General features: G+C 42.4%; 1 protein-coding gene across 2 annotated transcripts in view; it reads left to right on the top strand.

Annotated features, from left to right (window-relative positions):
• Positions 1-17,364, top strand: part of Ush2a (usherin) — a 668,288-nt gene that overhangs the window by 191,867 nt on the left and 459,057 nt on the right. For both annotated transcript variants that reach the window (XM_028760212.1, XM_028760216.1), the window contains exon 20: positions 6,253-6,474. In XM_028760212.1, coding sequence (XP_028616045.1) covers positions 6,253-6,474 — 222 coding nt within the window. The remainder of the gene's footprint in view (positions 1-6,252; positions 6,475-17,364) is intronic.

Consider the following 17,364-nt stretch of genomic DNA (forward strand, 5'->3'; position numbering starts at 1 on the left):
CACTCCTTTACATGTTTGCCCCAGCAAAACACCATCCAACATAACTGACTCTCCAAAGAGCTCTAAGTCTCCACTTCAACTTTTCTTTTGACAAAGTGCCTAAGGGTATCCTATGTTAGTTTAAACCCTACACACCCAGAACCATGAAAACTCTGGTCATGTCTGGATGCCTGGACTCACAGCAGGAAATAGATGATACTTGGTCACAGTGAATAACTAATCCACACAGACTTCATACACAAGGTTGAAAATAAATGAAGAGATTTGATTCAAAAGACCTGTGAGACTGTCTTGCTTAAGACTCCACACTCCATAAAATTTGCAAGTGTAAATTTATTCATTACAATATGCTGTTAATCAGATAATAAGGTAACAAATGCCGCATAAAGGTGTAGATTAGCTGAGCCTTTTAGGAGACTTTTTTATATAAAATATAACATTATTGGGGAGCTGAGGAGTGGCTCCGTGGATATGAGCACTTACTTTGTAAATGCAGACCCTCAGGCTCCATGTGAAAGCCACATCTGGCTGCACGTGGGTGTTGCTGACCCCAATGCTGAAGGTGGGGTAGGAATGAAGGAATCGCTGAGGCTTCTTGGGCAGCCAGTCTAGCTTTACAAAAAAGATGAGTTCCAGAATCAATGAGAGAGTCTATCTCAAGAGGATTAGGTAGATTGTTCATTGAGTTATTGTTGATATATTGTGCTGAAAATTCTTCCTCGATTTTCAGATAGAAAAACCCAGGCAAATAATATAAAGTGTGAATGGTTTTGTTAAAATACTTCTAGCATAGGAAATTAAGGTGAAATATCTCTAGATATCTAAAGTTGAATTCTTTACTCAGTGTTATCTCTTCATTTGCTGTGCTATGATTACTGGCAATCTGACAAATGACTCTTCTTACTCTAAGCTCTCTCTTTCTCTTCCTCTCTCTCTCTCTCTCTCTCTCTCTCTCTCTCTCTCTCTCTCCCTCTCTCTCTCTCTCTCTCTCTCTCTCTCTTTCTCTCTCTCCATTCAGTTTAATTGATAGACAGTTCCACTCAGTTCCCTCTTCTGCCTGTGAAAAGCACAGCTCAGCAAGATACCCACCCTGTAAACAACCATGGTTGACTCCTCTGTGGAGCTACGACATACCAGTTGGAAGTTTAGGTTTTCTCTCTCTTAAGCAGTAAGATAAGCCATCAGCTCTCATCAAACTCCTCCTCTGGAGGAGACTAACCAAACACATTCCAATTGCTTGGTGGAACAATTCTCTATGAATAGAGTTGCTTGAACATTTGTGACTAATTGCACCAGTTTCTCCTCATAAGAGTGACCTTCTTGTCTATTAACTGTTTGCCAGACTGAAGGCAAAGCTGAACTCTCACCTTATAAGGTATTGAAAAGTGATTCTTCTCATTTCATTTTATTTATGTATTTATATTTCTAACTAAGAAGTGCTGTGAATTGTGCTGTCAAGGTGGATAGGGTTCTGAATAGCAGCCTGACCCATGATTTCACATTTTCACCCATTTCCTTGGTAGAATTGTAAGGAAGCAAACACTTGGGGCTTTGAGAAGGAGGATGTTGTTTACTCAATGCTGAAAAGTTAACATTTATCTGTGCTTTGACTATTTATTTTAAATAGAATGGATAACGAAATACTTTTTTTCCTCATTTGAGAGAATCCTATTGGCTATCACTGGAAGCAGGCTATATGATATTTTTTAAATTAAAATGTCAGGTCCATGTACTCTAAACTCTAGAAAATCCTGTGTAGAATACAGGAACTGTGAGAACAGAAAGACTCAAATACCATTTCTTTTCATTTATTTTTTTTCTTTTTTCTCTTTTGCTTGTTTGTAAGGTAGAAGGGGTGTGGGTCTCTGTTCTAGAGGGTATCCCATGAAGATCTCCGGCCTTGCAAGGTGTGGGGCCAAGGGGATAGAGTGTGAGCAGGGAGGGGGAGTCACCTATGCTGCTGCTGCCTCTGCTCAAGTCTCCTCTGTTGCCACCCAGTCACTCCCAGATGCTGTACCTGTCCCCCTGTGCTGAGGCAGTCTGGTTAGTGAGCGGGGACGGGAGGGTCCTGAAGGTGCTTCAGGAGAGCAGATCTCTTCCCAAGTGTTACAGCTCTTGCCACAGAAACTCTCAGACAATGGAATGATTCTTGTACACCTTTACTTCTCCTGAATAGGGCTCTTTTATACAGTTTTGGGGTGGGTCAGGATCTGGCAGCAGATAATCCTATTGGCTTGGTCTGAGAGCTTGGAGATACCTCATCTACATGTGGGAGAGCCTGAGGCTCTTGTGACTGATGGCCATAGACCTCTCTGTGAGAGGGGCTGTGGAGGGCTGAAGCTAGGTGAAAGAAACAAGGGTCCAGGAGCAGAGCCAAACACCTGCCATCCAATTAGGGTCCGGGGTTCAAGGGCTGTGCTCGACCAGGTACCCAGCTGCCTCTCACAGCCCACTGCCCTATAAAGGGGCAGATGCACAAGGGCAACTTAGTAAAAAGCATTTTGCCTTGGAGGCAGAAGGTCCTGTGGATTTCAGTACCCAGAAGCCAGAGGAAAATGGAGGGTGTTATGGTGTGCACTTTGAACCCTAGCAGCAGCAGACAGAGACAAGAGTATTCCTGGGGTTGGCTGGCAAGTCTAGTTTAATTGATATCTCCCTAGCTCCAGGACTGTAAGATATCCTGCCTCAAAGGAGGTTGGCAGAGTTCCTGGGTGACATAATAGCAACTGAGAGTAACCTTTGATATGCACAGACACACACACACACACACACATATACATATACATACACACTCATACACACACATACACACACATATGTGGAACAGTGGGCTATGAGAGGCAGCTGAGTACTTGGTCAAGCACAGGCCTTGAAACCCAGATACTCTAAAGAAATGGGAGGAGTTAGGCCTTGTTCCTGGGCCCTGGTTCCTTTCACTTATCAATAGCCCCTCCCAAAGAAAGGTTTGTGGCCTTAGGTCACATAGCACAGGTACCACTGGTAGAGGGTGTGCCTACAGGCCACAGAGCCTCAAGAGATTTCCATATTCATGAGATACCTAAAGGCCAGAGGACGTAGCCAATTAAGCATTCCTTCTCAGACGCTTCTCCTTGCAAAAGATATTTAACCTCAGGCCCACCCTGAGGACAAGGGATACAGCTTCATTCACTTTTCACCATGACAATAAACCTTTTAAAACCATGGACTTCCTTGTGTCTTTGGAGCCCGCCGTGGAGAACCATAGAGAGGGCCTTGAACCAATTGAACCTAATCTCCCGCCAGAGGACCTCTCTGCTTTCCAGCCACAGAGCCCACCAACTCAAGCAAGATAGCCAAGCCAGCTATAACCCAAGCAAGTTGCCATGACCAATAGTCTCTACCCCAAGGGGCACTGCTGGAGCTTCTCTACCTCATCCCTCTTGGCTGCGAGCCAGTCCAGCCTGTATACCTTCCCCCTCTCAGTCCCTCTGCGGCCTCTCAGAGGTGCCTGGGTACCCAAGGGCTGAGACCACCAGTCTCCCGCCAGTGGCCTCTTCTCGAAGTACTTCAACCAAAGAGCTTTGCCCCCCGAGGGACCTCAGACTAGGATCTCCCCATGCCTGAAGTGGAGCTTTGTGGCTTCTCATAGCCCAGTGTCTGCCTGTTCTGCTCTCTGAGCCACGGTTCCAGCCTCCTGGGATGGCAGATGTGGGAACCACAACTCAACCCAACAGGACCCATGCCCACTCTCAAGCTACAGCCCCACACACATACACATACATAAACACACACACATACATACACACATACACACATATACACATACACTCATATACACATATATACTCATACACACACACAGAAAAGAGCAACACGTGGACATGCACACAAATAAACACACACAAAAAGTCAAATTTTAAAGAAAAACACGATAATTGTTCTTTTCCTTGCATTGTAGAGCTCAAGACTAAGATAATGATGGGCCTTCTTGCCTACCTGATCCTTTAAGCAAGCATAGGTGGCCAGAGAAAATTATGAAGGAGAGTTTCATCTCCGAACACAAACTGGGTGCAGAGAGTTTGAGGCGGGTGTATCTCATTATTTTGTTTTGGATTATTGGAATGACAAGTGAAAACATCTCATTTAGCTGTGTCTTGGCAGAGAGTACCAAGAGAAGTCATGCATATAAAACTCATACATGTATAAAGTTCCTGCAGCAGCAGATGAGCACAATTGCTAATTTTCTATTTAAGTCAATGAACTTTTTGCTCTGTTCCATCTCAAAGTTAAAATAAAACTGTAGCTGGCTGCTTCTCTTTAGAAAGTTGGCCAGCACCTCAAGATAAATGGTAACATTTCTTTCGATGCTCTCAAGGTGAATTTCCTGGCATGCTTTATGGATTTCTGCTCTTGGACTCACATCGCTATGTTTCTTGAAACAGGAAATACTTTTCTTTCAAAGCTGTGTTAATATAAGTAAAAAAATAAAAGTCCACAAACATAGTTTGGGTACTTGGTCAAAACCCTTGGATACAGTTGTATGCATTCCTTTCTTCCAGTTCTAATTCAGCCTACATGCTTAAAGTAGGGATGAGTGTTAGCCTGTAAGAAATCACTGTGTTTGGCCATTATGGTCCATTCTTTTAATTCCAACACTGAGGACGCAAGTTGAGGAGGCAACTCAAGGATTGTTGTGCGTTCCAAGGCAGCTTGGTCTACATAGCAAGTTCCAGACCAGGAAGAATTATATAGATAAACTTCATCCCAAACAAGCAAACAAACAAAGAAGATATCATACTTGAACATTGGCCTTCATTTTTAATAACTCAGTTGTTAGAATTTCCTTTCAGTGGAAGACATGGAAAGTTTTTAATTACTGTTTACTGGTAGAGTTTCTTAGTGACTCCAAGGAGTTGCCACTATTCAGGAGCTATGAATGTTTCAGGTCTCACTGTCCTCACCAATGGTCACTGAGTAATTACTGAGACAAGTCTCAGGCTATGGTTGGCGGCATGGTGGCTTCAGGTCCAGACATGTTCCAGATATTACAGTACCTAGAATCCACTGTCCCTGCAAGATTGGATGCTCTGTTTGGCTTTCAGAGTGGTGTTTGCTTCTCTGTCTGCTTTAATTTCTATCAGGTTTAAGTCTAGGGTAAAAATCAGGAGATTATACATGAAAATGACTGTCTTGCAGAAGGGAAAGGAGGAGGTGGAGGAAGAACAGGAGGAGGAGGGGAAGAAGGAGCAAGAGGAAGAGGAAGAAGAGGGGAAGGAGAAAAAGAAAAGGAAGAAGAAGAAGAAGAGGAGGAGGAGGAGGAGGAGGAAGAGGAAGAGGAAATGGAAGGGGAAGGGGAAAAAGAAGAAGAAGAAGAAGAAGAAGAAGAAGAAGAAGAAGAAGAAGAAGAAGAAGAAGAAGAGAGAGAGAGAGAGAGAGAGAGAGAGAGAGAGAGAGAGAGAGAGAATATAAAGATGGTCCTCACTATATCCCAGGCATGAAATACACACTGATATCATTTCAAATGCATGAAAACAAAGTACAAACTGAGCATGTAGCTGGGAAGTAGAGTGTTTGCCTACCATGTGAGACCCTCTAGATTAAATTCTAAGTGTTGTAAAAATAATACAAGAAAATAAACATTGAGCAACCTAAATCATTAATCCTATATTAACAACTCATTTTGGGGACATACTTGGGGCAAATCACCCACATCTTGCTCCTGGAAGGACACCCCTCCATCTCATTTCCCCTTGCCTATGTCCCTTATTTCTGCAACCTGGTCAGTACCTGGTTAGTACAGGACAGGACAAGAGGCTCTGCCTTCATTAGCAGTGTTGGTAGTAGGCTGTCCACAGTTCAAGGAGGCTCAGCAGTTTCCATAAAAGTCAGCTTCTGTTCATCCAGAGACATCTAGAAAGAGCCAGGCAAGGAGCTACTGAACTCAACAGGTATGTAAACAAGGAAACAGGGTACCTATAATGTCTATAATATCTGTATGTATGTATGTATGTATGTATGTATGTATGTATGTATGTATGCATTTAAAATAAAATAAAAATCTTTGTAAGAAAAAAACTTTGTCAATGTGCATATGTTTTGAGTTAGGAATTTATTAGTCATTTAAATTTTCTTTAGTCATTTTTGAGATCAAGTCTGCATCCCATTTTCCATTCATAGAACTATGTAGACACCTGTGATCACAATTGACTTTAAGTGTGATGTGCACAAGGGTATTTCTACCTATGTCATTCAGTGTCCTTCTGTGTCCTTCAGCTCCTGCTCAGCTAAGGTCTCCCGTGGTGACAGGAGTTAACAGTACTACAGTCCTTATCAGGTGGCTTCCTCCTGCAGAAGTCAATGGCCCACCTCCTTTGTACCATCTAGAAAGGAGGGAGTCCTTCCTCCCAGCTGCCATGGCTGCTACAACAAAGGGAACCCGCTTCGTGGGAGATGGTTACTGCAGATTTCCCAGAACAGCTCACCCAGATTTTATAGGTAAGTGTATTTGACACTTTTATTTGAGAAGTGCTACGCCCCAAGGTGTTGTCTATTATTTTGATATCTCTTTACAATAAATTTTTTATGGTGGCTATTTATAGAAATATGAACTCAGCCTTTTTATAACGGTAGCCTGATTGTGTCAACACATCATCCCTTTAGGATTGTTTGGGGAGCAGATAGGAGGCAAGGGAGGAAAGGAAAGAGGGGAAAGCCAGCCTCATTGGATCAAAGTGTGTCCTCAGGCAGCCTCTGTTGTTATGTACTAGAGCTGTACTAGAGCGTGTTACATCCTGTTTGTGAAGAGGCTTGAGAAATGCCTCATGCCTACTGAGAATGCATGTGGTCACCAAAGCTTGTGAAAAAACTCAGAAGAAACAAATCCGCCCTTACTGGGTAGAGGATTACAGGTATCTGAGGGCTGTTTTATTTCCACCTTTAGGGTTGAGTCCACAACAGCTCTTAATATCTCCAGGTCTGTGGGAAGCATTGGTGGATACTAGTCTTGGGGAACCCAAATTCTCCAGGCAGGCACTGTGGCAAAGCCAAGGAGGTTACTGGTGCAGGCACAACATTTAAAAGTGTTTCAAAACTTGATGTGAACAGTTAAGGCAGTATTTGGAAACATGAAAATCAATGCAAATAATTCACATGTAAAAAGGAAGTTAGTCACTGTTCTATTACTGTGAAGAGACACCATGATCAAGACCACTCTTATAAAAGAAACCATTTGATTGAGGGTTTCCTTAAAATTTCAGAGTGTTTGTCCATCTTCATCATGGCAGAAAGTATGGCAGCACATGGGCAGATATAGTGTTGAGGGAAGCAGCTACATCCTGATCTTCAGACAGTAGGCACAGAGAGAGAGAGAGAGAGAGAGAGAGAGAGAGAGAGAGAGAGAGACAGAGAGAGAGACAGAGAGAGAGACAGAGAGACAGAGAGACAGTGAGACAAAGAAACAAATATACAGAGATATAGAGACAGAGACACAGAGACAGAAAGACAGACAGACAGACAGACAGACAGACAGACAAAGTCTGACCTGGGATTTTGATACCTCAACACCACTCCCTCACTAGAGACACACTTCCCCCAACAAGGTCACACCTCCAAATCCTTGTCTGACAGCTCACCAGCTGGGGACTAAGCATGCAAATATAAGACAACATGAAGGCCAATATCATTCAAACTGCCAGAATAAGTCTGTGAAACATTTAAAATCAAATCAGATAAGACTTTCCACTTGCACGGCCTTATCTCCTGTGCCTTGGGCTTCTGGCCTTACAATTTCCAGAACAGTCTAGATGACCATTGGTTTCTATGGATTATACTTCCAAACAGCACTATTCTAGTATACTCCAGAAACTATGGGGACTTACGTCCAGACTTCGTATATCTATTTAAAAAACAATTACAAGGAGGCCGAAGAGATGGCTCTGTGGATAACACATTTCCCATGTAAACATGAAGAGCTGAATTCAGATCTCTAGAATGCAAGTTAAAACCAGAGGTGGTAATCCATGGCTGTAAGGCCAGCACTTCTGAGGCCTGGTGGGAGTTGGAGACAGGAGAACATCAGGAAGCTTCAGGCCACTTAGCCTGGCCTGTGGAGTATATCCTTTCTCAAACGAGGTCAGTGACTTATGAGAATCTACACCAAAAGTTGTCCTATGACCTCCACACATTTATCATGGCTTGACTGCCCACCTTTACACACATGAAACAACACACACACACACACACACATACATACACACACACACTAAAATAAGCACACAAAGTGTAAGCTTTATATTATTATATAAACTCAGATATTTAATATGTGAGAATAATTTGTCAAAATGCCATATTTTATAAATATTATATATGTAAATTCATACATTACAATGAGGTGGAATTTGACATGGAAAAGCAAATGTCACACTGCTTTGATTTACCTAAAGGAGTAAACAGTTGGCTTACGGGTGAGACTGGTTGCTGATGTACGCCTGTCGTAAATCATGATTACCTGTTAGCTGAGAGATATTGAGATTAATGTATGTTTAACTATTTTCCCCACACATCAAAACCATCATAATTAAAAATTAAATCCAAATTCCTGAACTTCTGCCTAAAAATTTTTATAATGGAGAAACTACAGAAGAAAGTCAAAGTAGGTTGTAAGAGGAAATCTCAGCTGGTGGACTCTCTCTCAGATGGAAATAGAAGCTGTATCCCTGGTTGAACATTTGGCTTGGGCTGAATTTCTTTCAGGAAACAGCGCGCTGCCTCCATTCGGCTGGGTCTGGCTGCTGTAAGTATGTCAGATTGGATTTGCAGGCCAGCCAACAGACAGGTTTTTGATGGGATCGCCTACTGTTGCTGTACTGAAAGATAGAGTAGCCTGTCCATTCCTAATAAATTTAGTTATCCTTGCTGTCTCCCTCACTGGCCTCATCCTCTGAGGTGCAAGGGCCAGGGGCAGATGCAGAATCTGGGAACATTTCCAAAATTCACTTTAAAAATCTTAAGCCATAAACACCACCGGCTTCACTGAGCACGATCCTTCTGTCTGCTGCACAGCCTCCAGCTGCACAGAGAATATGTCTGGGGTGCACATCCCAGGCTGCTCTGGAACTACTCCCCAGAGCACTGGTGACTTTCCTGAGAAAATGAAGGGACATGGCTGACTTTCATGGTGAACCAGTAGTTTGATGTTACTTAAGACTTTTTTAACACATGAGAGACAGAGAGAGATAAAGATGATGATGATGAAGATAGATAGATAGATAGACAGATAGTTGATAGATAGATAGATAGACAGATAGATGATAGATAGATAGATAGATAGACAGATAGATGATAGATAGATAGATAAATAGATAGATAGATCAATGATAGATAGATAGATAGATAGATAGATAGATAGATAGATAGATAGATATTTTTAATGCCATGTGCATGTGTGTCTGAGTGTGCGTATGTGCACTTGTGTGTGCATCCTGGTGCCCACAGAGGTGAAAATGGAGTCAGATTCCCTAGATCTGGAGTTGTAGGCACTTGTAATCCCCAACCCCATTTGTGTGCTCGGAATTGAACTCCAGTCCACCGTAAGAGCAGCAAATGCTTTTAACTACTTAGCTGTCTCTACAACCCTCCTTTTAATTCTTAAAACAACCTGCATAGTTGGCTTGATCCTTTGGTATGGCTACCAGGTTTGGTTAAGTGATTCTATAATTTTATTGAGACAGGTCATTTATCTACATTTATACATTCATCCAGTTAGTGAGTTAGAACAGGTTTTCAAAACTACATCTGGGTGTGGAGAGGAATACATACAGGAGCAAATGCACACTTGCATGTGCGTGTGCGTGCGTGTGTGTGCATGTGCGTGTGCATGTGCGTGTGTGTGTGCGTGTGTGTGTGTGTGTGTTGGACATGGTATATATGACCAGGGATGTCATTCATTCAGCACCACATCTTCTCTTTCAGACAGGTTCTCTCTTGAACCTGATCTTGAACTGATCTTGAACTTACCAAATAGACCAGACAGGCTGTGCAGGACACTCCCACAGACCCACCTCTCTCTACCTCCCAGGCACTGGGATTACAAGTGTGAGCCACCCTGAATAGCTTTTTTTTTAACTTGTGAGCTTTATGTTTCAAACTCAAATCCTCAAGGTGCTTACACCTTGGGTAAGCACTGTCTTCACCCAAGCTGTCTCCTTAACCCCTCAAAAACAACTTCCCAGCTTTCTTTAAATGAATCTACCTTCCCGCAAAAGAGAGAACTAAGTGTGGTTAGTATTACTTCAGCCTTTTATTTAGTTCTTCTTGTGCCCCACGCAAGTACTCCATCCTTATAAGGCATGAGAAGATGGAGCCATACACATGATTGTCCCAGGTACTGGTACTACTGATGTCAAGTTTGGATCAGGCACTGAAATGACTGAACCGAGAGCTTGGGCTTGACCACACTAGAAAAGGGGATTTCTGAAGACTATTCCTCCAACACTGGGAAATGAGAAATAAGATCAAGCAATGATTCTGAGAAGGAGTGAACACTGCCACATGTTTGGATTCATGTTTTAGTTACTTTACTGGTTGTGAACTAAACTCCAGAAGATTTGCTTGCTTGTTTATTTATCTGTCATGTTTCCAAGGACACCTGAGTGTATTAGATGCCTGAAAATTAGTTCCATGAAGCTACAAGGAGCTAGACTGCTGGGTGGGGCAGGAAGCCCAGCTCACACTTGTCTATATATTTTGCAGTGCTCATATTATGTGTCCAATCTAATGAACACACCCCAGTGGCCCCTAATATGACCTATCTACTACAAGCTCTTAACTTCAAGACAAACAAGGTAGTCCTGATTTTTAGCTGTTTTCATCAAATCTGAAATGCTCACTAAAATATTTCCCAAAATATGGAGAGCAAACCAAAGAGGCAACTATCTGGTAATGTGTGCCACTATAGGTTTATCTGGGGGGAAATGTTTTCCCCTGCCCCATTAGTGATGGGCTGTATAATCATACTCATAATACATTCTGGGCTCAGGAGCAGTGTCTACAGGTCTTAATATAAACTCTCACTGCAGTGAAGAAAACGGGAATCTCCTGTACATATTCTCCTTCAAATTTATATCCGACAACATGAAAACAAAGCACCCAGATATCTATTCCAAATGCTGTTTAATATTGCAAATTATTAAGATAAGGATTATGAATTCTACCTTCAAGCAAAATAATGGAGCTGATTACGCTTTGTTCTTTAAGACGTCTTGTATTGTTTTGTCTTCTGATACACAGGATTTTCAAGGCTCTAATCCTGAGGTTGAATCTATTATAGTATCAGTCCTTTATTTCACAGTATAAATTCATGACCATGAATTAGCTTCTTGTGTCTTTATGAATAAAAGTGAGGACTTTGAAAGCAGAGTAAATACTTACTGTATATCTATGCTGCCTTATTTGTTAGCTAAGCACATTTGGACAAACCTCTAGTTTTCTGTGACTGTTTTCTTTTTTTATATATATCTGGCATAACTACACTGTATTGACTACTTGTAGGTAGGAGAGGAGGAATGAAAGGGGGTAGTCTGGCTAATGTACTGTGCACTGTGCCTTCACAGATACTGCTCAGTTCTCTTTAAACACCAGCTACAAGCTACCACACCATTACTAATATTCAGGTGCCTACTGTAAGTGGCAGCTTTTCTGAGTAAGAATTTTCTGTAATCTTGACCAAAGATCAATGAATGTCCTATTCATTCATTCATTCATTCATTCATTCATGCAGTCATTCATGCATTCTTTTTGATACCAGATATGTTTGGCTAAGTGTTTTATCTGAGATTAGTTACATGAAAATTTCTATACTAAAATATGATGTTTGGTTTTGCTACTGATGGTAGCTTTGTGTCTTTGTGAATATGAAAACTAAATGGATCTAAAGAATCTTGAAGATCATATGAGTCTAGTGGATCTTATAAATGCTAAGTGGATTTAATACTGAGGAGACTACTGAGAATAAGGTCATACATTCCACATCAATGAAATTGAGGTCTGTATCAAATGTTAACATTCTTGGTTCCTCAAGCTCCAATCTGTACCCATAAAATATTTGTGTAGACCCCTCAAATTCAAACATGTGTCCTTACCAAAGAATCAGATTGTTTAAAACTCAAGCAAATATTTTTTATAAATTTATTTAATTTAAAATTTACTTCATGTGTGCCTGTGTGTGCTTGAGTGTTAATATATGCGCACCCTCTGTGTGTAGCAGTCAGTGGTCAGAAGACGGCATGAGAACCCCTAGCTGGGGAGTTACAGGTGATTGTGAGCCACTATGTAGGTGCTGGGAACCAAACCACTGTCTCTGTGAGAATAGTAAACACAGCCACCGAGCAGTCTCACCAGGCCAAGTCTCAGGAGTTTTAAGTCAAGTATTGTGTTTTGATTTGCTCATGGAACATGGTGTTTATAACTTAAGATTCATAGAAATTCACTCTTCTCTATTCTGAAAGCTGTGATATGGAGAGAACAAGAGCATGACCATAGAATGAATATTTTGTTCTTGAAGTGGAGCAAGGGGGTATATAAAAATAGCAAATTGAAATCTATTTTACAATGTTAGAATTAGGCAACCATACAGGTACTTTGAAGCAACGCCCCCTACTTGCATGCAGCCAACCATACTTTCTCTATGCAGACCAGCCTCCTCCCCCTTGTCCAACTCCAATGGGATAGCTGCACCTGCTGGGCACAAAAGAAAACCGTGTTCTTGTCTAGTAATTCCCCCCAGGGATGCAGAGCGAATCTATCTGATTTACACAAAGAATTTTGCTCTTTCCATGTAAAGGTGAAAACCTGAAATCAGCTAGACTAGCCTCGAAAAGGTGATCTGCCCTCTCTCTCCCTGTCACTTCTCCCTGTTAGTAAATCAAGTCCACGATCATTTGAGGGGAGGTTTGACTACTATAGTATCTGGATGCCAATCACTCCAGCCTTTTAAACTCCCTCCACTGCTGACCCTGCCCAGGAAGCAATGCCTGCCTCTGGGGAGATCTTTGTAGCAGCCACCAGGGAGATGTGGGCACACATGTGTCTGCGTGTAATTCCGTTTTATTTGTCTTCAGGAGAAACGCGATCACAGACGCTGAGTATCCTCCAGCTGACACCCTCTCCTTTCCTCACAGTGCTCAAGGACACTAAATGATTGTCATTCATGTTGGTCTCATGTACTTCCCTTCCCTTCCCCAACATGTCTAAGCAAAGATGCTTCAGAACACAAATAGAAGGAATTAGCAAGTACAAAAAGAGAAACACACCACATCCCAAATCAATAGTCCTTAAGGGCATGCATTTTATAATTTTTGCGTCTTCTACTGTATGGGTTTTATGCTTTATTATTATTTTTGGTGATTGGGGCATTTAAGTACTTCATTAAAACTAATCTGATTGTAAGCAGAGAGAAGGCATCAATTGGGCGGCCTTCTTCAGATAGACTAATTAGGAAAAAGCACAGTAATTCTGACCTTCAACACCCTCCATGTCCTTCTATCTGTTTTCGTTATAGTAGAAACAAGTAATTTGGCCAGAAGGTGCCAAGAAATAAAAGAGAATAAAGCAAAAGCAACATAAGTTTTTACATGATAGATTTCAATTGCAAATTTTGCTTAACTTTTGATATTTGAAATCAACATGCTTTGTTGGGAAACTAATCTGCAGGTCTACCTAGTGGCCTAGCTGATGGATAAACAAAAGGTGTGACGGAGAACAGGACAAGGAAGAGCACGCAGCAGGAGAGCCAAGGAGTAACGGCCTTCAGGCCTCCAGGATGTGCTAAGGGTAGCCAAATGCTGAATGACAGCTTCAGAGATGAGTGCATCTCGGTGAGCTCACCTATACAGCCTGTGAGAGATGGGTCCATCTGCTCACTTCACAATCGCGGAAGTCAGACTGTGCCGTGGTAACTGGGCATCTCAGGAGCAAACTTCACCATGATCACCTTTGATAGTTATAGGGAAGGGGTCTAAAGAGGTGCTCAGGAACTGCTTTGTGTATTGCATCCATGGCATGATAAGATGGGGGGGTGCTATTTCTACAGCTCAGCAAATTCATCATAAATGCTGATTTATGAAAACCCATGTTTAAGTCTTCACATCTACTTTTTATTATAATTATCCTTTCTTTGAAATAATGATTTTAAAAGTTCGGTGGTAGATATAGTGCCCAGCAAGACAACGTCCTGAGTTCAGGTCTCAGTATATTATATATACATATTTGTGTAATATGTATGTAATATATTACATAATACACACACACACACACACACACAAACACACACACTAATTATAGTTGCCAGTAAGGCAAACTGTCCGAATCCTGTCAGGATATTTTCACTGAACAGAGTCCTGAAAACTCTACGAATCAACTCAAAGAATCTCCCTGTTGTATCTCTTTCATTGGTAAACAGATGTGTTATTTCTTGACATATAAACTGCACAAATGTCACACATGCTCATGTCACACTCATAAACACATGCTCAGATATCTGTGCTTAAACTCTAGTGACTTTTCAAATGATGAGTCTTTGATGTTTTGTAATGCGGTGGCATGATGCAGCGGAAGGGGGTACCTGAGTGTGTCTATGCTGATGCATCCCCCTCCCCTGCCCAAGGTACCAGCCTTAGATGGGTCTAGTATAAAATGAAGTTTATTTGAGGGAATGAGAAGGGGAGTGAGAAGGGAGAGTGCGGAAGAAAGGAGAGAGAGGGACAGAAAGAGAGAGGGGAGACAAGGAAAGAAGCTGGCTGAGAACACATGGAGAGAGAGGAGAATAGAGGTGGGAGAGGACAGAAGGGAGGGAGAGAGGGAGACCAGAGAGAGAGAAGCCAGAGAGAAAGAAAAGGAGGCTAAGCAGTCCTTTTATAGCAAGCCAGGCTTGTACCTGGCTATTGCTAGGTAATTGTTGGGCAGAGCCTAGAAAGAATGCTAACAGCGGTCATTCTGACATCTTCCCAAATATTTCAGTGCTCTTAAACATTGGCATATCCTAATAGCATTCTATATTCACAGACCACAGGTTAATTGTTTCCTATTTTCATCCAGTATGGATATAGAGCAGGGCTTGCAGCAGAAATGAAGTATAATGCTTGATATAGTCATGGAAGCCTGGCTCTTGATTTTACATGTTGCATGTTTTACATATGTTTTCCAAATAATTCATTGGAAATATCTAAAGCGTCACACTCACTTTTACATTAAACATCCATAATAGGCTAAAGTTTCTTTCTTATGATTTAGAACAGATTCTGAATCATATCACCACTGACATGCTCTATATTTTCCAAGATGATTCCAGTGACCTAGGGAGATGTTTCCAGAGACCATGTGCTTACAGGTCTACGTGAATGGAGAAGTTTTAAATAATATTGTGCAGACAATATATAAGGCATGTCTATTAAAGGGGCTGCAAATGTGGTCCTGGAGCTTTGGTTAGTGGACTCAGGAGGGGGATCTCAGTTACTCACATAATCTTGACTGAGGAGTAGTCTTCTCTAAGTCTCTGGTGTGACGTGCAGCTTCAGAGAAGCATTGTAGACTCCAGCGATGGAGACAGAACCCCTGCTCAGACATACTGATGTCCATCCAAGTTGCCCTGTCTGTGTGGTCCCACTCATTTGTTTCCACAGGGAGGTAATAAGGGACTCCCAGAGAAGCCCATGTGAATAACTTAATGACCCCTGTAGTGTGTAGTTTTAAAAGCTACTGCCTTTGGCTGGAAAGGACATGTTAATAGCCCCTACCAGCTTCCCTTTTGTTTACCAGGCTTCAGCTCTGGGAGGTGACCTCCCTACCAGCTCCCATCCAAGACCCTTGAACCTGGGGATGAAACGCACACATGCGCATGCGCGCTCACTCGCGCACGCACACACACACACACACACATTTGATTTCTTTACAATTTGCCTTCTTGGTACAATTGCTGGGTGCGGATATCTCCCACCTAGAAAAGCATACCCTTACCAATTTATTATCTCTGTCTCTCCATTTGCCCTAAACCTCAGTGGCTAGTCCCACTTAGCCCCTGCCAAATATCCTTGGCCACCTACCTGTAGCAGAGGCCACAGGTCCAAGCTCCCCACCACAAGACCTCACATGATTTCTGTGATCTTCTTGCTCCAAAGCATGGCCAAAAAGTCCTCTCTCTTTCATTGCATCTGCCTTTTCCTTTTGGGACCTGGAAGTCTCACCTGTATCTTCTGCCCAGCAATTGGCCCCCGGACTTCTTTACTGACAAATCAAGAGCCAATTGGAGAACAGGACTTCTAACATCAGAACTTCCCCTTACAGATCCCTGGTTCAATGCAGTCAGGAAACTGAAAACAATAGCTGCTTTGTCCTCAGCTTTCTTCTGTACATGTTCCTTCCTTAGCACTTGCCAAAATAGTGACAGCATAAAGCCCCTGATTGGGACTCTATGAAGGGTCTTCATCTTGGAGTGCATTGTCCTACACTGGCCACTCTTCTTACCCATGTCCTAGAATTCTTGTCTTTAGCGGAAGCCCAGAACTGACTGGTTTGTGCCTCCCTGAGAAGGCTCTCTCACAAGTAGGCCATTCACCAACTGATCATCTTTTTTCTTCCATTGTTTAATCACCCCTTAAAATGTCCCCGGTTCTACACAAGCTCTCACCTCTTACCCATCAGCCTCTTCTCTCCACCCACATCTTGCTTTCCCATCCAGCTCTCTGGTCATCTTTGGGTTCAGCTGCTTTGCCTAAATGTATTCTATTCTCTAGGATGCTCAGGTCTAGGGACATACTGTTGTTCTTACCTGTCACCAATCACTTGATGCTCAAAAGCCCATCTCTGAAGTGGAAACTTAAGGGTTCTTTGGAAAGTTGATTGGAAGGTGTTTTTCTGGGGCAAACACATCAAGGAATGTTTGGTTAAAGTGGACAGGTGTGAAAGACTTAAGGCAGACTTGTGAAGAAACCTTTGCTGAAGCAGACACAGGAAAGAGGATGTTCTGCTAAAGCAAGCATGTGAAAAAACACGTAATAAAGGATTCTTTGCTAACAACAGGCATGTGTTGGTCTGCCTTACATTGCGTAGTTGAGCTGCATTTTTGGGACATGCTGAGGAAAGATCTGTGCTGAGGCAAGTCACATGGAAGACACATGATGTTTGGAAGGTATAAATAGGACTCTACGGACTAATGGAGACAGAGCTTGGCTTGTTGATACAGCTAGCTGTCCAGCGCTTGTGGGTCTCGCTACTTCGCTGATCTTCACTGCCCTGAGAGAGGCACAGCCTAGAACTTCTCCTAATGTTCCTTGTGGTCCCTCCTGCTGATTGGAGCTGAGGCTGAGACGTGGCTGTCTCTGCTAGGCGACTCTA

This window comes from Grammomys surdaster, unplaced genomic scaffold (assembly GCF_004785775.1).
Source record: "Grammomys surdaster isolate TR1022 unplaced genomic scaffold, NIH_TR_1.0 130, whole genome shotgun sequence".
NCBI lineage: Eukaryota > Metazoa > Chordata > Mammalia > Rodentia > Muridae > Grammomys > Grammomys surdaster.